Below are 22,595 nucleotides of genomic sequence, written 5' to 3' on the forward strand. Positions count from 1 at the left end.
GAATACAATACTACTGCTCATTTTCTTTAAAAGATAAAACCTTAAAACAAATATAAAACTAGTCTCAGGATCCTAGATCTCTGAACATAAAAAACATGACATCTTGATCAAAATTAACAGTTCTGTGTAAAAGAAAAGCACTGTTCCAACAGACATTAATTTTTTTTTTTTTTTGAGAAATGAAGCCACCCTTTTGACCACTTTAGCCTGTTTTTGTTCGCCGTGTTTACTTCCTCAGCTTCTCTGTTCTTGTTTGTGCTGACTCCTTTTTTTAAGACAGTGTTTTTCAAGGCACGTGGAAGTAAGGCATTTATAAGGGAAATGTCAAGATTAAATGTAAATTATGTTGGTGGACTGAACAAATTGGAACTGGTTCTCAATTAGAACCAGTTCTGATTCCCATCCCTACCACAGATGCATTGGTTTGACATCAATATCCCCCCCAAAAAACAGCCCCTTTGACAAATAATGTGGACAAGAATCGATGTCAGTTGCCAATGTTTATTGTGCCAATATTACTTCTTTTACACCTACCTGCTGAATCAGAGAAGCAATTTTTCCTCAGACCTTGGTACACCCACAAGTGTTATAACCACAGACATATTACAAATCTGCAACTAATAATCAACTAATAATCCCACAACTGCAATTAACTGTAATAACTTTCCACAAATGTAATGTGAACATTTAAGTCATCTTAAGCTCAAGTCACATCAAAAATGTAGTTATGGCAAATTTTTTTGTTTGCCATAAAATAGGAAGTAGTTTTTCAGAGTCTTAAAACATTGGTGGAGCCATTAATCTGAGCAGAGTGGATTAAAATGTTTAAAAACAGCACTCTGAGGAGAAATTATAAATAATGTACAGAATTACTGTTCACCCAACCAGTTTAATTATTTTACCATAATTTATAATCCCAATACACTCTTCTTTTTAGTCTCAGGTAGTTTGTACCATGTATGTTTATGACACAGTAGCTTGCTTTAATTGGGAAAACCAGAACAGAACAAATATGATTTATGATCACATGCTCTCTACCAACTGTAAAATTATTAATATTTGGATCACAGGAACCCGCTCTGATTGCTTATTTCAAAAAGACCCCTTGGATTTTGCAGAATTTTCCAAAATTGATACCAATCCTCTCTTTTTCTCATTCAATAATCGTATACAAAGATTTGTGGCTCTATCAGGGTTTTACGACTCTGGGGAAAAAAACGTTCTGTGTCACAGTGAATAAAAAATCCCAATGACTACATTTTTTAATGTGATTTGAGCGTAAGCTGACTTGAACCCACATGTAACTGAAAAAAGGCTACAAAAGACAATGACCACAATTATTACCTTTGAGGGAAGTTTATACAATTTTAAGAGAAATTATTTTCATCTTCCCAGGTATGTAATAGATCCTTACAAATGTGATATTTATCACATTTACAGTAGGAAACTGCTATTACATTTGTGTGAAATTGATTTCAATTGCGGGATTATTACATGAAAAGCTGCTGAATTGTATTACATTTGATATTTATTGTGTTTTTTGTGCAGTTATTATGTTTTTGCAGGTGTTACAGACCTTTCTCCAAACACTGAAATGCACCAAAACAGAGTGTCAAGTCAAAACAATAGCAAAAGGCAACTAGTTGTACACTTTGTATTGTTAAAGGTATTTTGAACAATATTACATCAGAAATAAGACAGAAAGACAGATTTGCATGTGTATCATAGCTAATTTCTCTTTAATTTAACCCTTCAGTGTGTGAAATGTAGTTATCTAATCCAAGTCATTAATTCCTCATCTTAAAGGCTATGTGTAAAACAGGATTTTAAATGTATGCATGTGACGATGCAACAAATGACAGGCTCAGGCAAAGATCTCAGCCTCAAGCACAGCTGTATGTAATGAGCTAAATCTGTTCTGTAAATTCTGCTGTCATTCTTCAGTCACATCTTAATTAAGGTGTAAAAGACTGTGGGTGGGTTTCATCACCACAGATCCAGTGTTGGGGGTTTCCAGGGCAGAACAGGACTGAGCTTAACACAGATGGAGCAAACATAATCAAACATTAAGTTAAACATAATCCATAACAATTATGTAAGACCAGCAGGTGATTCTGTGTTACGGTAAGACTGTAGTCAGGAATTTCACTGTCAGACAGATAACCAGTCCTTACATACCTGATTAGCATATTAATGTATGCTGTATTTTAATTTGTCATGCATTGCTTATTATCATATTAGTGCATTTGTTTCTTGTCTTAAATTTGAACATATTTATTTAAGTGTCTTGTTTGGTCTTTTAATGCTCTTAATATCATAAATGTTTTATTTCTAACTCAGCCCAAATTAGTTAACGTAGGCCTCTTACATGTGTTGGCCTTGCCAGGTAAACTAGGATTAAAATCAACACCCATAGTTTTTCATTTCAGCATATTAAACCAAATATTTAAAAAGCAACTATCAAGTGAACTGTGAATAAAGTTGCATTCAAAGCTTCTAGAGTTATCTGTGCTGATTTAAGATCCTTATCCCAATCCATGTCTTTCTGAACAGAAGGGTTTTAAAGCAAAGAGCATACAGTATACCTTAATGAATAATCTATGAAGTACTGTTTTTCATGTTAACTTTGATTGTAGCTTACTCAGTCATGAGTATTTAAAAAGAAAAATGGAGTATCTTAATAGAAACTTTAGTTTCTAGTTGTTTTCGACCAAACAATCGACCAATTGAATGGAAGCTGTCAGCCCTACAATTTTGAGATGTTTTTTAATGAATTAAAGTCTAAAAATCTAACTTGAGTAGAAGGATGTCACCAAACCGATTTTAACTTTTGGCAAATAAATGAAAGATAAATAAAGAAAGATCATGATGAATGCTGCAACCCTTCACCACAGGACCAAACTCTCAAGCACCATTATTTCTAAACATCTGGCAATAAAATGTATTTGTTACTATTCTTTAAAATCAGCTCTACAGACTCTTAGACTGACAGAACACATATCTTAAACTCTTTAACGCAAGAAAAGCAACCAGTGAGAAGAATCAACACATATAAATGGTCTTAATATCAAGTTAACAAAGAATAAATAGAAAAGCACTCAGAGAGCGCAGACCTCCACCATTAGGGAAGAATCCTTTAAAAATTCCTGGATCCGTCCCCATGTGCCCCCCACCACAGCATTCGCCGATTACTCCCTCCCCGGTGGGGTGGAAACACGGTGAGGCAAAGCATTGACTTCCCTATGGGTGCCAACGGATGCACCCATGGTCTCACTGGATGACTGGAAGTCATGGCAGAGGGTGAATATTCCTCTATTCCTCCCAGCATTGTGAGTATTCTCGCTACAATTCGCTGTCTTTTTCTCTGTTACGCTCTGACTCGTTTCCTCGACCGGGTGTGCGTCTTTCAAACTCTATAAACTCCAGGACTTTGAATAGAAACACACCCAAAATGCTGCTGGGATTGGAGTTACTCATGTCCGCCATCTCCTGGCGTAAAGTGGTAAAAGCGCAGACCTCCGCCATTAGCCCTGTCTCCCAATAGTACAAAATCCTTCAAAAAATTCCTGGATCCAGGCGGTGATCTGGATCACTCCCAAAATCAGTTCTAATCAGTTTTTCCTTGTGCCATTTCTGACATTTCCTGAAAATTTCATCAAAATCCGTCCACAACTTTTTGATTTATGTTGCTAACAAACTAACAAATTAACAAACAAACTAACCAACGAACAAACCCACCTGATCACATAGCCTCCTTGGCGGAGGTAATAATAATCAAAACCTCTAGCCAAGGGAGTTTTGAGGGTATGCAAGAACTTCCTACCTCACTTCAAAATGTCCTAAAATTAAGTCAGTGTTTTTTTTTCCATAAATAAATGTGTTCTTTTTAAAAAAAAAAAAAAAAAAAAAAAACTACCAATGGTTTTAACTAATACAACAAAATAAATGGATGGCCATGGCTGCGAACAGACACTTTATTCTCAAGCATACATATATGTCCTTCACTTTAGCCTCTAATTGGCAAATAGCAGCTACTTTTACCCCCTGATGCCTCCTCTGTAAAGTGTGACCTATTTATCCACATAGTGTTGCTTAATTTGTGCAGGGAGAAGTGTTTTATGGAGGGAACACATCTTTGTCAGTTACTAAACAATAAAGTCATGTAAATGTCAGACTTGCCTTGCTTTGTCCTTCTGTTATAATTTCTGATATTTCTGATATAATTTCTTGATTCCATCAGAATCCAGGTTTTTAGGGCTACCCGCTGCAACCCAGAGTAATGATAATGCCTGCTCTCATGAGATTTGTGTGAGACTCCTAACGCAATCCTCCAAACTGAAACTCTAAATTAATTTGAAAAAATGAGAGGTGAAGCTGTAAAAGGGTCAACTTTCTGAAAAAAAAAATAAAAAAAGAAGATACTGATTATTCATCATGGATCACATGAAACTACATTTTTTAAATTATACAGCAGGATGATAATAATTCACTAACTGTTAGGTAACAGGGTCATAAGTCAGTTTCTCTTTGAAATTTTGCACTTGTAGTTTGAGTGAATGTATCTAAAGCAGAGGGATCTCTGCGCATGAGTAAAGGATTTTTATTATGCAAGACAGGAAGAATAAATCAAACTAGAAATCACAAGAGGAAACATACATCTGTGATGATATTCCCAGTTGTTCCATGTAAGCAGACTGATCCGTACTGCACACAAAAGAGGCAGTCCACTGGGATAACTTTACATAAACGCTCTATTCAGAAATGTCAGAAGAAGCTCAGGCAACCAGCGAGCTACTCCTGAAACCCTGCTCCAGACTGAGACTACGACACCACATTAAAAAGCATTCCAGAGGCCAGGTTGAACGGTTTTCTGAAACTTGGGGAAAAAGAGACAGCGGAAATGTCCCTCTGGCATGTATCCAGTTTGGCAGAAGGTGCATGTGTCTGTCTATGGGGCTCAGTCAACTTAAACAGAGGGGTGGTGGGTGATGTTAGAGCTGAGGAAGTGGGTCAAAGAAAGATGAGGAAGCTGGAAGGAAAGACTTAGCGCTGTTTGGGGTTTTACTCGTTTATAAATTAGCAATAAATGACTGGGTGCTGGTTTGGCTCGGTCAACAGGCACTCATGTGCAAAGGCTGGAGTCTTCAACACACTAGTCATGGGATAGACTCCTGGTCCCAGCACTTTGGTGCATGTCTTGGCAAAAATGCCAATCATCTATACAAAAATACCAAATTATCTATCCGAGAGATCGACTGATCCACTGCTGCTTTCTGTGTTTTTTTATAGTGGCTGGTTCAATGGTTGATTAGTCTACTTAGCTAATTAATTATAATGCATTTGCATACAGTTTAACCACTCAACTTGTGGACATTAACCTACTTGGAGGATCTAGAGCTGCTATAAACATTAGTCCCAGTGCAAACCAAATCAACATTATTGCACAGCTCAGCTTCTGTGTTTGGTCGCTTCAAATAAACCATGCTATGCCTTCAAGAACAAGGCTCTGCCTTGGTACAAAATCTTCTGCACAGGGAGATCAAGCTATCTACTTTGTTTTTGCCTTCAGCTTAATCTATTGAATCCATGTGTAAAAAATTCCTGTCATGATTTCCCTCAGCATCAGACATCAGCTGACATTGATCAAAGGCTAATGACAACAAAGATTCATTCTTGTTGAAGCTCCTATGATACTATGAAAAACTGGTCTGGTGCAGAAAGTATTGCAGATTCTGCCAACCTTCTAGTAAACCTTAATACTCATGCCCAGCTACGAGAGCTGAAAAGCTGAAGCACCCATATCTAATTGAGTTCTGGCGCTGCTTTAATAACGTACCTCCAACTCCAAAGCAATAACAAGTCTCCCCCTCCCTGCTCTGCTGTGGTCTCTAGGGCTGTAAACTAAACTTTACACCGGCAGCACAAGGATGCCCAGGTCCACCTGGCAGAACAGAACGCCAACTGCTGATTGGCTGGCACAGCAGCATGAGGGAGAGTGAAGGAGAACAGTCTGTTCTGACCTGTCTGTCCACTTGGCAGACCATCACAAACAATCTCTTTCTCTGTATGAGTTACCTCTATTTCTGCCTCTGTCAAGTTACTCCCATGTGAGTAGAAGTGACACTTGTTTGTGTGTCGGACACATGATAGGGAACAGAGTCCATCTTTCTATTTCTTTCAGAAGCGCTGAGAGGGATGAAATCAATCAGAGCTTGCTGCAGGGGGGAGGAATACGACATTATCCCAATTCTTCAGTCATGATATTTAAACAGAGGACCGAAGCAACATTAAAGAGAAAAACTTTCCTAGAAAGTTGGAATACTGAGTAAAAACAAATTTTAATTTTGTGCGAACAAATAATTGCTTTAAGAGAAGACAAATGCCTTTTAGTAAGAAAACTGAATACTTCCTCAATTTAGCCCAGGTGGCTGACTGCTAACATTGAACCTTGGAGCAGATAGGCTACAGCAGCAGAAGACAACATTAGCTGCCATTGCTGCCAGCTAAGAACAGGAGGCTACCATCCACATAGCATAAAAAAAGTTGATAATAGAAGAATAGGAAATGTTCCCTGGTCGGATGAATCTTGGTTTTCTGTTATAATATTTGGATGGCAATGTCAGAATTTGATGTAAACAATGTGAAAGAACGACTTCATTGTGCCTATCCTATCAATGGTCCATGCTGCATGTGGTGTAATAGTGTGGGGGTTATTTTCTTAGCACACTTTTGGTCCCTTTGTTGCAACTAAGCATTAGATAACTGCCACAGCCTACACATGTCAATCTCTTTATGACTAAAGTGTACTTCCAGCAGGATGATTTCCCAAAGCTAGAATCATTTCAAACTGGTTTCTTGGGCATGACGAGTTCACTGAACTCAAATGCCCTCCACAGTATCAGATCACAATCCAATAAAGTCCCATTGGGATGCAGTAGAACAGGAGATTAGCATCATGGATGTGCAGACGAAAATGTGATGCTATCATACCAGTGTGGACTGAAATATCTAAAAAATGTTTCCCCCACCATTTTTGCATGTGGCCAAGATGTACCTAATAAGTGGCCACAGTGTGTATTTATTTATTGTGTTTTGACAGTAGGATTTGTGGTTTTATGTTCACATTGGACAGGGCTTGTAAATTAGCAAAATCTATGAAATTTTTTCAGTACATCAATTTCCTACTCTTTACTGAAACTATTCTTACTTGAACTGTACTTTAAAAAAAAATGAACTTAAATTCAACCATTCCTATACTTTTTTGTTCTGTTGCAGCCATGTGTACCTGACAAAATGAATCTGTATGAAAATATCAACTAAGCTAATGTGAAGCACACAACCAAAAAGTGTGACATCACATTATGTAGGAAGTTGCACACCATTTCCAAACGGTGCAATGTGCAAATAATTTGAATTACTGATGCCTCCATCTTTGTTTGAGCCACCGCTCTTCCTCTGCTGACCTCACCAGGAAAAAACAACATTCATTACCATCCAGGTGACAAAAACGAAACTACTTTTATCATTCTAGCAATAAAAAAAATGTAGAAATTAGATCTACTAAAAAAGAGAAGCGACCATGCCCGATATTGTGACACCACAGAGTAATGAAGACGCAGATGTTTTAGTGTAGACAGTGTGTTAGAGTTTTCCAGCAGTTTTAAATGATTGCTTTTGATTGTTTAAACCAAGAGATTACCCTTTATTGGCCACCTTGGACTCCTACTATTGTAACCTTGGTTTTGAAACAGTGGAGTTTTTCTGATATCAAACAGGTTAAAACTTTGAGACTACTGTAATGTGAGCAGATAGCTGAGAGCTGGTATGATTTTCTCTCCCAGGAATCCCTCAGTCAGTATAAAAGTTCACTTGCAGCTAAAAGATTTTTGTTTACACTATGCTGAACTCTGGGCCAGCTCACAACATGCCGCACAGCTGGAAGATCACACCATGGACTGAAAACAAACACTCACGCACAATGGCTTCAGTCAGAGTTTTTCAGTTAAAACATCAAAAATAATCTTCATTAAGCGATCTGCAAAATGTGACTCTAAACAACTCTTTTATGCTCTTTCTGGCAATTTTCAGGAGCTAAAAAATATCTATTTACATAACTTTTATGATACCCATTTTTAATGCTACAGGACTGCCTTTTTCTCAAAATGCTGTATTAATAAGTGACAAATATTATAGACACAAAAAGTTCCAATTCAACTTTAATTCCTCCCAAAACTAATCTGATAAATTAATTTTCAAGCAGCAAGTTTGGGTGCTGATCACCCTCCAAGAATTTCATTAGAACATAAAAAGTACATTTGGAGAAGGTGTGCTATAGCATTAACATAACTTTAAGAATTGAATGTTGGTGTAAATAGAAATCAGTAGCAAATTACATTTAAGATTTATTTGTCACTTGTGAACATAATGAAATAACAGTAAATTGTCCTGTTCTTTGTGTACAAGCACATCGGGAGAATTGATTTATTGATTCAAGTTTGTCCACTTCTGCTACAGAAGGTACCTAATAGTAATATGGCCTCTTTTATCTACAAAGTAGTTATGATACAACCTTCTTCTGTCTGACCATACGTAGAAAATTGTTTGTATGTTAAACAGTGAAAACATGAAAAAACTTTACAACTCCCTTTAATTTTCTGTGTGGTACAAATAGGGTTTCCAGCCATCCCATATTAACCAGGATGTCCTATATTTCTACCTTTATCCCCAGCTGGAAACCCATTGCCCCATATATTGACATTACATAACTGTAATCTCTATACAACACTTCCTGATCCTAGATCAGATCATATGACACAGCCTGTAGCCTATCATGCACTCATCATGTCCATCATGTGACACCTGCAAACCTATCACAGCCCTGCTCTCATGCATCAAATATACATCTACAGCATCAAAAGCACCGATTCTTGTTGCAGTCTTGAATGGTTTTGCTCTGTTGTCTTGCAGCACAGAAATGTGGATGAAAATTAAATAAACCAGCAAAAAAAGAAAAGACCTTTCAGCTATGACAGGCAAAGAAATCTGAGTAAAGGTAATATGTGGTGGTTCAACAAAAGTCTCTACACTTGATGCCGTCAGGAATTTTCATTTGGTGGAGATGAGGTGGTCAGGGTTGAAGCTGTAAAAGCAGTAAGAAATATTAATGGAAAAATATGACTTTTTTAGTGTTTTGTAAGGTTCTAAACCATTGTTTAATTTTCTGTTTATTTCTGTTTTATTTTAGAATACATTATTTCTACTTTTTAATCTTTAAGATACAAAATGACAGATTGTGCTACATTTGGTCATAGTTTCTTCATTTCTGTAATAAAAATATCTAAAATTATTCTCAGATGTAGGTTAGGGGGTTACTTTGTCAGTTTAGGGGTCCTTTGGGGGTGAAACAGTGACAGTTTCAGTAAAACTACATATCCAATAGACATTTCTTGTTTATCCACTACAGCATACTCTCTGCTGTGGCAGTGAGCTCCAAACTAAATATTCTAGTACTTTAAAAGTTAGCAACCCAACTGTAAAAGTTGGCAACCAAAGGGGCAAATGTGATGAATGCTAACCTTCGTGTTTGTGGTGTTATCTGATAGAAGATGACGACATGATGTCTGCAATGCTACACAATTATGGCAGTTGGCTTCTGGACCAAAGTCTGATGGAAATTTTAGCGTATTCTCAGAAAGGTCTAAGCCAATTTGGGTCAGATTTAGATGTACACAAGAGTAAATCACTTTTCAACCACAGAGAACAAAACTTGAGGAATTCAAATCAGTACGATTTCAGTTGGACTACCATTTTACATTGGCCTTTTCTAACGGCATGTAATCATACTGGCTGTTTTATATGTAAACCAAAAATTCAGGGTTTTTGTTGCCATTTTTTACTTACCAGCTCTTTTTTAATAGTAGGAGACCTCTAATGATAACTCTCTGTTCTCCTGTTAAAATCTTTGATCTTGTAAAGCAGATGGATTGGCCAGATTCCATGTCTGACATCAGGCAGATCAGTCTTGCAAAGCACCAAAGTGAAACAAATGTGCCAGGTCTGAAAACAGACTTAGCCAATCAGTGTGGTTTGAGGAGGACGAGGCGGTAGCTACAGTGTAGCGATTAGCTCAGATGTAGCATGTAACTGCTTGCTAAGCTCAGGTTACAACCAGAACCATGCACGTCTACCACCTCATTTTGTCATGTCGCTCTGATTGGATGTGACAGACAGAATCTTTGTCATATCACCTTCTAAGTTTTTTGGGAAAGTCCTGCCTTTTCCAAATGCTTTCTATGGGAGCTTTCCCTGATGAATGGGAAATATACCCATGCAATAAATATATGAAATGGTCAATCTGGTGAGTCAGGTTAAGAAATCTTACTAAAACAATAATACTGTGGCCTGATATTTTATCTCAAAATACTTAAAATAACCTTGCTGACATTACAATAATAAATTATATTACATTAAACTCTCACAGTTTATGATACAAACTGCGTCAACTGTTTCTGAAGATTAAACAGCATTAATGTTCTTTTTATTGCTCGTCAAAGTGCTGTCTCTGAGATTAAAAGTTGTCCACAGTTAGATAATTTTTCAAACTAGAATGATTATGTAACTTAACGACTGGCTTCAAATCAGGTCTTGACAAGAAAGATTATTGTCAGAGGGGAAATATGTTTATAAGAAAAATGTGCTGTTTTGAAAACTAAATCTAAAAAAAAGGGGGTTTATCACCCTCTGTGATGAATGACAAATTTGTTCAACTTTACATAAGTTTTGGGTACCATGCCATTTCATAAGAGGATGAAATCAGAGCTGCACAATAGATAATTTATTCTTGGTTGTAATATGGAAACTAAAAATATGAAATAAATAGCCTGTTATGTAAAAATAAGCTAAAACATGTTCCTATCAGTTCTGACCTATTAACCCTTCCGACAAATCGACTCAGAGACTGTTTGCTCAGTGTAACACTGATGATGAAATATTTTGACTATTGATTTTCCACCCATCTTTTAATAGGTTTATCATCTAAGTATTAGCTGTTATGCTTCTGGGAAATTGCAGAAGAGCAGTCAGAAAGCTGTGACAGAAAACAACCTTTAACCTCCCAGCTGTCTATGCTGTACAAAAACATGTGCGTGATCACAGATAACCACACACACCCTGATGTCAGTGCATGCAAATACCTGCACACACACTTCAGCCCCGCACAAATCCACATGTGCTGCACTCACTGAGAGAAAAAGACAAAGCACTTCTACTCAAGGAGTGGAAGGAGAAGGAGAGGACGGAGGAGCAGGTGGACGGTGACAACAAAACAGAAAGTGAGCCAAGCTGCCAGGCCTGGCCAGGACTCAAGTGTATTCTAATGTGATTTCTCATTACATAACAGAAAGCTGGCACACAGCCGCTCTGCTCCACAGTGTAGCGCAGGAACACACACATAGACATCTGCAGCTAAAAGCCATTTCTCATCGTCTTCTCACATTAGGACAAAAACGGCTGACAAGTACACCTTTAAATCTCCCTTTAACCAACAATGGACGTGTCACTCTAACCTTCATTTATCTAGAAGACATATTGACAGAAACAACAACTCTGAGTCAAAGAGGACAAATCAGAATTTGTCTCATGTCATATGTGGGGAGACATAATAATCACTGGACATATTCCCCAACAGCTACTGGGCTTCATATGAGTTATAACAGAATCCCTGCTACGTCATTATTGTGGTATAAACTTTAGCAAAAAGCTGAATTTATCTCAAGATACTAAAACAATTTCAAAATAAATATCTATGCATTCTCATTCAACCTGTGTGCATACTATAAGGTACTGGATGGGGGTCTGAGTGTAACATCCATTGTTCACATCATTTAATGCAGACAGATGCATTCTTTAATAACTATCACACCTTATATCCTTTAGAGATGTACCGATTTTGAAATTCAGGGCTGATGCCAATACTGGTGTTTAAATGAACAACTTACCCAAAGGCCAACACCGGTGACGATGTTTTTCTTATTACTTCTTCTGGTGTAAACCCCCCCTTTTCCAACATTTTCTCAAATTTTGACCTCAGACTAGATCAGAGTTTGTCTAACAGGTCAAATCTTCTGCCCAAAAATAAATCTGTTCTCAGAATCAGCCATTATGCATGCTAAATGACAGCAATTAATTAGTATGACACAACAGATGAACATCTGCCACTGACATCGATTTATGCTCACATTATTTGCCAAAAGGGATGAGTATCGAAATCCAGTGCCGACGTGGTACCAGTACTAATACATCCGGTACCTACTGAATTATAACACAGATATCGATACTTCATTTCGATATCCAACCATCCAAATAAAATGCAAGAAAATTGTTATGGAATTTGTGTGACTAACATGTTAAGTTACACCCGTTTCCTACACTGATAAAAATATTCAGCCAGACCTACTTAGAAAAATCTAGGCAACTTTTTGCATACATTCTTTTTGTAGATTAGCCAGATTAATTTTTGTAAAAACTACTGCTCTGTTTAACTTAAGAACAAAATAATCGAAGTGAAATTTACTTACATCTTCAAGTACATTCAACAAGACTAATCTTTGTTTAACTTTCTTTGAAATACATGTTATTTCAATTAAACTCGGCTTGTAAAAAACAACTTATGCTTTCAATGCAGTTTAACACAATAATTTAATTTTTATCATTTATGAGTCCCTCCCACTGGTGGTATTCAATAAAGATACCTTTGACAATGCTTGCAAAAGAAATACCTGCATATGTTTCCATCTTCTTGATTTTACCTCATCACTGAATTTATCAGAGAATGGTTAAATTTTTGGCTACAAAAATGAGACAGGCAGTCAAACTCATTTTCAGGAAGTACTCTTTTCACTCATGGTGCAAAAGTGTTGACCATAAAAATCAACAATAATCCACCAGAAAGGAGATCCCATGAATCCCAGCAGTGATCTCTGTACAACATTCAACATCTGAACTCACCTGATAACATTTAAACAACACATATAAACACCCTGCCCCAGGGCATCATGGGAAAATTCTGCCTACATATCCCCAGATTTGAATCCCATTAATCTGATCCATCATCACTGCCATGTCTTCAGTTAGCAGTTGGATTTTTATTGTTGATATCAAAGATTAAATTAAGTTAAATTTACTTTTGCCCAGATTCATTTTTCTCAGTGTATTCTTATCCCATGTTTTACTGGGATAAGAATACACATTTTTACACATACACACATTTTTCTGTGACTCATTTATGATACCCAGACAGCTTTTATCCCCAGCTGACTTTCACACACACTTCATTCCTCTCAAAAATATCAATTTAGGCACTGGCGCTGTATAAAATGTATCGATTTAGCACTGGTATCAGAAAAAAAAAAAACAGTAATTTGTCAATGGACAGGATTTTTTCAGAAGAGCCAATATTAGTCAATAATGAACTTAAACTGATGGATCTGTACATCCCTAAAATCTTTATTGCAATACTCAACAATGATATCCCACATTGTAGGTTTTGCTTCTATCCTGCAGGTAAGAGGTACAGGAAAATTAATATCCAATTATCATCATTCATTAAGTACGCATTGTAATTTATTTACTTAGAAATGAATAAATAAAGTCCTGAATATATTAAAACACTGAAAACAGAACTCTTTCAATGCCACAAATTTGAATTTTAATGATACTTCTAAATGATATGGCTGACAGTCTCAACAGCATGGCAAAAAATCCACTAATGAATAAGTCCAAAGCACCAAATATTGAGTAATTCCTTGATTTTAACAATCAGCAATAGCAGGAAAACTCCTGTTCAAACACTAAATTGCACAAAACATTAGAAAAATGTTTAGCATGTAGGCCACAAAGCTACTACTTAAAAAAATGTTTGGTGAAATGTAGACCATTTGCAGTCTACAACGTTCTGATGGATTTATTCATCTCCTATCCACCATGCCTTATAGACTATACTTGTTTGGGCCACCCAGTTATATTTAAAGCCACCCAAGAATATTTGCTAACCATTTTTTTTTTTTCAATGTGTACATGATCACAATCTGTGTGCCTGAGAAAGAGCTGCATTAGTACATCCCTCTAGTAAACACCAATTTAGGAAATATGTTTCATGTTAAAAATGAAGCTTCATATTGCTGTTATTTCAACATGTTTTTGCAGCTTTTCATGCCAATATCATCCTGCTCTCTTAAATGATGATGCAATTCGCAATCTAATCAACAATAAGCCTTCACACAGACAACTCACCTGCTATAACAGATATGGAATATCAAATGATACATTTCAAAAGGTGAGTTTATTTGAACAACTAGCTGCTGATGCAGAGAGTCAAAAGAGTAGCAAAACATTGAAAATAATGAGAGAGGCAAGGCAGGATGGCCATAGTTTGGGTAATTCTTAATACTACTGGTCAGTAAAATCACAGCAATTGTATTGTTTTCAAAAATATATCAAAAAAGTACAGCAGTACTGACAATGTTTGCATCCATATTTATGATAAAATAAATAAATTGACTTTTTATATAGAAATTCCTCTAGAAAGGCTAGATTTAACACAGCTGCCTTACACTTGCTTTTTGGCTGCTTGTGCGCTTTTTACATTTTAAGAGTAATTTTAATGTCTTGCATTTATCTCAATTTTTTAAAGATGTTTTTACACTGTGCAGACAAAATAAAACATTTCTTCTTAATTGTTTTAATATTAAAGAAGCTAAAATAGCACAACAGTAACTTTTCAGTGAAGGCATAATTCTCTGGGTTGAAGGCTGACCCGGCTGCATTGTGTAACCAGACCTACATTTATCTGTACATGTGGCTGCATCCATATGGAAACAACCAGAGGCACATCCTAGATATTCCATGGTAAGAAAGCCCTATCAGAAGAGGTTAGGTCTTTATTTGTTTCCATTATAGGTCTACAGTGGGATACATAAAGGGCAATATAGTAAGAGCAGCTGTAGTGTATGAGGGGGATTAAAAGGTGGTTATATAACCAGTGACCTGCCAGTGCAGGCCTACTGATCCTGGCACAGCGGAGTACAGCGGCTTAAAAGAGAGGCTTACCTCTGCAAATGACTCAATTCAACGTGAAACTGACATCATCTCTGACAAGATACATAATGCTGTCAGTGATATAAACATCTGTCCTGTAATACAACACATATATATGCCTGCAAGGATCCTGCTCGCGTCTACACAAGTAATAATTGGGGACAGCTTCTAACATTGCTCTAAGCAACACTATTTGAATGAATAGTTCATAAAAAGAAGGCAGCAGTTCGGCGTGTAGATTTTTCTATACATTTGCACTGTCCGTAATACCCCGCAGACAGTAGGTGACGTTAAATAACTTCTACACACGCCAATTCCCCACTGAACACGGGTTCACTGTATATTCGGGTAGGATATCATATGAGTCTGATTTCATACTACATGCCAGTCGATTTACAACGCAGCTCTGAGAGTTAACAGAAAGTAATAGTCCATTAAACATTAAACATTAAACTGTTTGTAGCCGGGCTTAGGTTGCGAAGCCGAGATAACAGGACGAGGCGCGCGCTGTCTCTTACCTTGGCTTGGTTAATGAGAAGCCCTACGAATGTAGACACCAGCATGGAGCCGGACATGCTGCCTTTTCTCCGCATCTCCTGCTTCAGAAAAGGGAAAGCTGCTGCCGGCGGCTCCTCGGGTACGGTGACCGTGTAGGACTGTCGCATGCTCGGCATGCTGGCGGCAGGACGGACCGGGCGGTGCGAGTCGCTAAGACGGAGAGTGGAGGATTTCCGTCCGCTCCTGCTCTCCTGCTCTTGAGTCTGTTACAGGAATAAGACCTTTTCTGATAGGCTCCCACCCTGTTGTCTGTCATTCATTCATATAACGGCACCAACCTCACAAATCACGCCGAATAGAGGACCTGTGGCTCACCCTTTAAATATCTACCTACAGTTTAATAACCAGATGTGAAGCGAGGCACACATAAAATAATAAAAACTGAGTTATGACAAAATAGGTTATAACTGTTCTATTATTCTCTGTAGGTGTCAGCGTCGCGCGCATCCAGTCATTAAATAGCAACAAATATAGCCTATATTGTGCTCCCACTCAGTTTAACAGGACTCAAGCTCCGCCCTCTTTGGCTTGGGTAAAAGTCGGCCTACATCAAACGTCAGCGAGCTGCTTACGTCACAGTCCATCCTCTCCGCTTCTGTAACCATCTGAAGGACTGTAGCCCAAGGAGACTAGTCATGTCATAATCATCATGATAGAAAAGCCAGGCCATATTTATCTATTCAATAGAGTGCAGCAGCACAGAAGACGACATGAATGGCACTACCAACGTGACAAAATGAATGGGATTCAATACACAACAACCCCCTGGTTCTTGAATTAGTTTCTGATGTCCTCAAAAAGGGTCATTAATGAAGTTTCCTGTGGTTTACAAGCACACAAACAATGGGGTTTTAGCTGTAATTAGTTTTACACTGTTGCAATAAGAGGATAAAGGAGAATTACTGCTGCAATTCAACCAGCAGTTTGACAACACAAGGGCAGTAACACTTCTCTAAGTATGGAGATAAGAACAGTTTTATGAATTGTTTTAACCAAATCTGAATGTAACACTTTTTAATAAAAGGGTCAATCTCTGAGGTTGAAACTTCACAAGCAAACAACAAAACCTGTTTGTAGTACTACTTTCAAAATAGGACTGGGCAATTAATCACAATTAATCACAAAGTTAATCGCAATGCGGCCTGCTTCAATTTTCAAATGTGTGCAATACTTCTTTAACCAGAAATGTGTCAAAAAAACAAACTGTTGAAACCTTTTTCTGCAACAGAGATTGTATGCCCTACAAGTTATGCAACCATTCAAGTGTACATTTTCAGAGTAGTTCATTAAAAAATCCTTCTCTCCACTTTATTGTGTATGTTTTTCTTTCATCTGGCCCCCAGCATGATCAAATTCGAAATGTGCAGAGTAAAAATTCTAGAGAAAAAAATGCTGCGGTATTTTGGGATTTTTAAAAAATTTCTATTTAATTTTTCTACTAAGCTCCCAACAGCTCCCTTATCACGACACAGTATGTTAGCATCAAATCAAGTGATAGGCAACATGAAAGCCACAGATATATTTAACTAAATTATTTCAGTTGCCCCCTTGTGGCTGGCTGGACTGATTTCATTGTTAGGGCCAAAAAGATTTTGTACATTTGAAAGGGAAAAAAACAAACAAACAAACAAACAAACAAACAAACAAACAAACAAACAATGTGTGTGTGTGTGTGTGTGTGTGTGTGTGTGTGTATTTACAAAAACATAACATTAAGACTATTTGTAAAATTTCTTTAGTTTATTTGAAAGTTCGGCCTCCAAAATGCCTGTTTAGGAAAAAGCTGGCTCTTGTACAAATGTGAAAAGTAAGAGGGTATACTCAGTATGCCTGCCTATATCCTGCACTAGTTGTACAGATAAAAGGATAGACCTTTTATTGTTATCATTTTATTTTTTTGATCCATGTAAAATGATGACAGATGATGGATTCTTGGACTTTCCAAAGAGGAATGTGGTGATGTTCATTCTCCTGTCCCAATAACATCACTTTATTGTTTAACCACCCGGAAATTATTTACACATAATGAATTTTAACATAGAATCTGTGAATCATGACTATTGACAGTTTTCATTCTACAAAGAATCATTATGACTGCAAGCCCAGACTTAAAGACTGAGGAAAACAATGGGCATGTTTGATTGGATCAGAATTTCACAACACAAGAAAGGCTGGTTTTAAGAAAGCTCTGGTCTTCTTTGATGATCACATGACACCAACAACACTACATAAACACCCTGAAAAGTTTCCTAAACACTGCTTTGTTGATATTTTTGATCCAATTACATGTAGCATTAATACAAAGACAAAAATTGTCTTCCTAGTGTTGGACTCATTAGACTGCTTTTGACACACCTAACATCACAGGAAAACCTGACAAGATACTCTTAAGAATCAACATAAATCTGTCCTTTACTAAGGAATATTTGAAGGCGTAATCTTGTCCAGAATCAGACAGATTATCTTGCCATGTGTACCCTGCTTCAGTAATAAGATGACATGTGTTGTGTGTAGCCTTTTTATTGCAGGCCGAATAGTTCCAGGCTGTAAAAGCACAACCTGGGAAAATGTAGCCAAAATGATGTTTTGACATTTTCAAATGAAACCCTAACATTAACCTTTACAACTCTGCTATAACTAAAAACTGTTGTATCATTCGCTGACTTTTAAATCTGAGTTTGGGTGAGCTGAATGTACCAGCCCTGTTTGATGATATTAGCTGAACACTTGTATGTGTCTAGAGGAAGAAGTGCAACATGTCCCTGAGCAGCAATCTCATGACCCAGGCTCAAGCATGTGTACACAACAAATATCCAAGGAGCACATTCCATCACCACACTCAACGTCTGTTTTTCTGTGTGTGTGTGAGTGTGTGCATGTCCAAATCCTTGAGGTGGAAAACTACAATGTGAGGGACAGGGGCACAGAGTCAGTGTTTGTTTTAAGATATCTGCTGCAAAGAGCTCAGCAGTCTGGTTTAAAATGGGGCAAATGTCATCTCTGAGCACTGTTATCTAGAGAGTAAATAACCCTATTCAGCTACAGTAGCAATATCAGACTGAAAACTCTACACTCAGGTGTTTAAAATAATGTGAGTTACTTCATATCTGTGTAGGGAAGTTAACGATTCATTGTTATCAATAACACACCTGGACCCTTACTTTCCAGTCCTACAAGGTACAGAGCATTCTTGACCCTGCTAACTCTGATGTCAAATCCATACGCCATTTCACCTAGCATGCGAGAGCTCAGGGTGGTGTGTTGGTGAGGTCCAGAACAGAGTGAAACCTTCAGTGTCCTGTTACAGCACAGAATGAAGTCTTCTGTACAGCCACATGAAGAAAAATACGAGTGTCAGGAGAGAAGGGCGAGCTCCCTGGAAAAGGCTGAGCCTACAAAAGTTTGTTTTTTTGTAGCGCAAATAAATATATTGCAAATACTTAGGAATTATTTTACCAGCACTTTCTTTCAACAAATAAGCTGATAAATTCTCAGGATTCCAAAAAGGAATGAATATAAGGTAACTGCAACTAAATTAAGATTTACAACCCCATTCAAAAAAAGTTGGGGCCCTGTCACTAATTTTGGAAATGTGTTGCTGCCATCAAATTCCAAATGAGCAGATATTTTTCATGAACTGGTAAAATGGCTCAGTTTCAGCATCTGATATGTAGTTTAAGTTCTACTGTGAATAAAATATGGGTTTATGTGATTTGAAATCATTACAATGTGTTTTTTTTAATGTACATTTTACTCAGGGCACCAATTTTTTTTTGAACTGGGGTTGTTTATCCATTATGTTGAAGGACAACCACTGGTATCTACACTTTTTTTTGACAGCTGTGGGTAGAGTCTGTGGTTTTCCAGCTTTAAAGGTGGTGATGGGTCATATTTAAGAGTCCTTGGGCAAGACACTGAACCTTTAATTGCTTCTGTCATTATGAAAAGGATGTATGAATGCATACAGTATAAATGTGACAGTCAGTTAGGCTCTTTACAATACATCTTCTGCCATCAGTGTGTGAATGTGGTGTGAATGTGAAATGTCATTTAGACATTAAAGTTATGCCCTACATTTGCCAAAGACCTGTAGAAGAACGCTCAAGGATTTCACTGTCTTTGAGGCTTGGACTAATTCTTGAATTAAGAAGTTCTGCCTGTCTGTAAAAGTTCAGTGAGCTAAACTGTATATTATAGTAAATGCATTTTAATGGATACATTTTCTGTAAAACATCAGTTAAAAAAAAAAAAAAAAAAATTAAGAAAGTGCACGACTACAGCAAAATGTAGGTTATATGTTCCGCATTAAATCTTTGATAAGCTGACTGCCTGCACTGTTTGACTTATTTTTAGCAATCCAGAGACCTCTGCAAACATTTAGTCAATTTCAGCATTTCATAACTGATGGAAACAATGGCCAGAGTTAAGAAAATAAACCCAGTTGGAATTAAACTGTAGCTATCTTCTCAGCTCAGCTAGTCAAGAACAGTTTGGCACTCTAGGTGACCCAGTTATAAAATATAAAGAACTTCAGGCTTCAGCTGGCTAACTGATAACCTGTGATGTGAAATGTCTGTGCATTATTTAGAGAATGTAAAAACACACTCTGGCTGAAAAATTTGTGTTGATTTGTATCCCGACACTTGCAGATCTGTTTCACATGATTTCTTAAAACTGAACAAGAGTATTTGCCTCCATAACCTTAATAAATTGTGTTTTTAGTAACCAAACAAAATGCTCATGGTCAGTTTGGATGAATATGCTTAATTAAAAAGTATAGTTCCAAGGAACTATATTGAATTGTCTGTTGTCATTGCACAAAACACCACAACAGTAAGACAACTGGTGCTAAGTTTTGTTGTCTTCAAACAATTCAGCAGGACTGCTATGAATGTATCACTGAACATACGGAAAGTGGGAAAACACAGGAAAAAATAGGTCACATTGTGCATGTTGATAGTAGAACTAGGTGAGGATAACACTGTATGTGAAGAATGTTTGACATATTTGGCAACTCAATCAAAAGCTCTGGTGATTTCGAATCTCAGCGGAGAACAAGGAGTTGATTTCAGCTGAGAACTGGAAGATAAAAGGTGACCAAACTGGGCCAGAGAGATTTGTAGCTATTTCAAAACCAAAAAAGACCAATGATAGATAGCTGGAGTTCACAATAAAAAAGTAATCCAGTGGAGCATCCTTCCCAAGCTGTAGATGTCCATTTTTTACTGTTCTCCATTATTACTACTACTATTATTATAGTTACATTATTACTACTATTAGTACTTTAATGCAAGTTAAGTCTGCACAGAATTCTTTTTTCTGTATGTTAGCACATTGAATTAAAAATCTGAAGACATATGACTGAAGTCTCACTTCATCTGTCTTTACCTGTCAGTGATGTGAGCATTATAACCCTCTGTGTGAAATTCAAGAGCATAGCTAAGGTTGTTTTCTGCTCTAAACGCTCCATCAGAGCAGACCTGGAGCATGAAGTTGATTAAACGTGTCACAGAAAAGACGCCTGGGGTTAATTAACAGTTTCAACAGCTCAGCTAGTCACATCCACTTTAAGCAGTGTATTTTTCAGTCTGTGTGAGATGGAGAAGCGTTGATCACTTCACAGGTTAAACTAAAATAAAAGTCAAGCTCAGGCTTGTTGGATCCACTAAAGCCACTAGGTGCTATAAGTTACTGATCTATACTCACAAGGAAATATATATTTTCATCCTGACATGCATTATCTGTTATTGACAGGCTTGCTCCAAGCACTTATACTTTTATTCAAAAATGTCCCAGACAATTTGACCCACTACGTCATTACTTCATAATGGCGCTAATTAAACAAAGAGTCAGGAACACTCTCGTCATACATTTTACCATTTACCACAGTTTTACTTGGTGGAGAAGGCTCTCCTCTAAAGATGCTTCCTGGATTAGTCAAGCAGCTTGCTTTGACTTTCTAGGGAGCGCATAGCTAGAACCCCCTAGCTTTATGCTATATAGGAGGAGGCTGGGGTTGAGGAGGTTAAGCTTTGTCAGCAGCAGTGTGGTGCATCAGCATTAATACAAGGAGGGATCATTGAGAAGCATTTCATACTTAAATACTCAGCTGTGTTGACAGAAGCATAATTGAGATCAGCTGGCCACCCGCTGATCACAGCTGGGTGTATGAGGGTGTCCTGCATGAACTAAGGCTGAGCTTCATTAATCAGGCATCGCTTCCTGTTCTCCAGAGACCATGCCCCCATTTGGTTGTAAGCAGGCTCTGAGAATGACCGGTAGATTTGAAAACAGAGGTAGCAACACAATTAAAATGTGACTGCTACTTCAAAAACTTATAAAAAAAAACACAATTTATAAAATGTGTTGTGTTCCTGAATGGCAATTGAGTGAAAAAGAAGAGCTCTGTGGTTTTGGACTAAAACTAGAGAGGGGTACAGTGGTAAAATATTGGTGTTGTGTTCATACTGACTTTAAGTCAGCAATCACTCCGTGACAGCAGGAGCTGTAGTCTGCCTGGTTGTTAACAGATCCTTCACACATTCATCTACATTTGTACTTTGTAATTTCAAGCGTTTAAATCCTTAGAGATCCCCCCTTTTCCCTTTACTGCCATTCATTCTGATTGAATGTTTTCACCAAGACAGGGGCATGGCCAGCATCATTTGAACAAAGTATCCAAATGGTTTGCTCTCGTCAATGGAAGTTGAGTTTTACTCACCACTTAAACTATTTCAGCTCTCTCTGCTGCAATGAGAGAAAAGACTGAGGATACACTCCAGTCTGCAGAGAGTAACACAGTCAGGTAGGAGGGGCAGTGGGACACAACTCCAGACAACAGGTTTCTAAAAGTTATCCTAGAAGGATAACCACTAAATCGCAAGTGATAAATGGGAAAAGGGGGAAATAAAAGCACAAAGAAAACCAGCCCACAACCAAAAAAC

The 22,595-nt window shown here is 37.5% G+C and overlaps 1 protein-coding gene across 7 annotated transcripts in view; it reads right to left on the minus strand.

Annotated features, from left to right (window-relative positions):
* The window catches only part of usp2a (ubiquitin specific peptidase 2a), a 78,961-nt gene that overhangs the window by 18,236 nt on the left and 38,130 nt on the right, over positions 1 to 22,595 (minus strand). Inside the window, exon 1 of one of the 7 annotated variants that reach the window (XM_041812460.1) lies at positions 15,612 to 16,094. The exons of the other annotated variants lie outside the window; for them this stretch is intronic. Within the exon in view, the coding sequence (XP_041668394.1) occupies positions 15,612 to 15,767 (156 nt within the window). The 5' untranslated portion in view covers positions 15,768 to 16,094. Of the gene's footprint in view, positions 1 to 15,611; positions 16,095 to 22,595 lie in introns of those variants that run through there. 7 annotated transcript variants of the gene reach the window in all.

Source organism: Cheilinus undulatus, linkage group 2, assembly GCF_018320785.1.
Source record: "Cheilinus undulatus linkage group 2, ASM1832078v1, whole genome shotgun sequence".
NCBI lineage: Eukaryota > Metazoa > Chordata > Actinopteri > Labriformes > Labridae > Cheilinus > Cheilinus undulatus.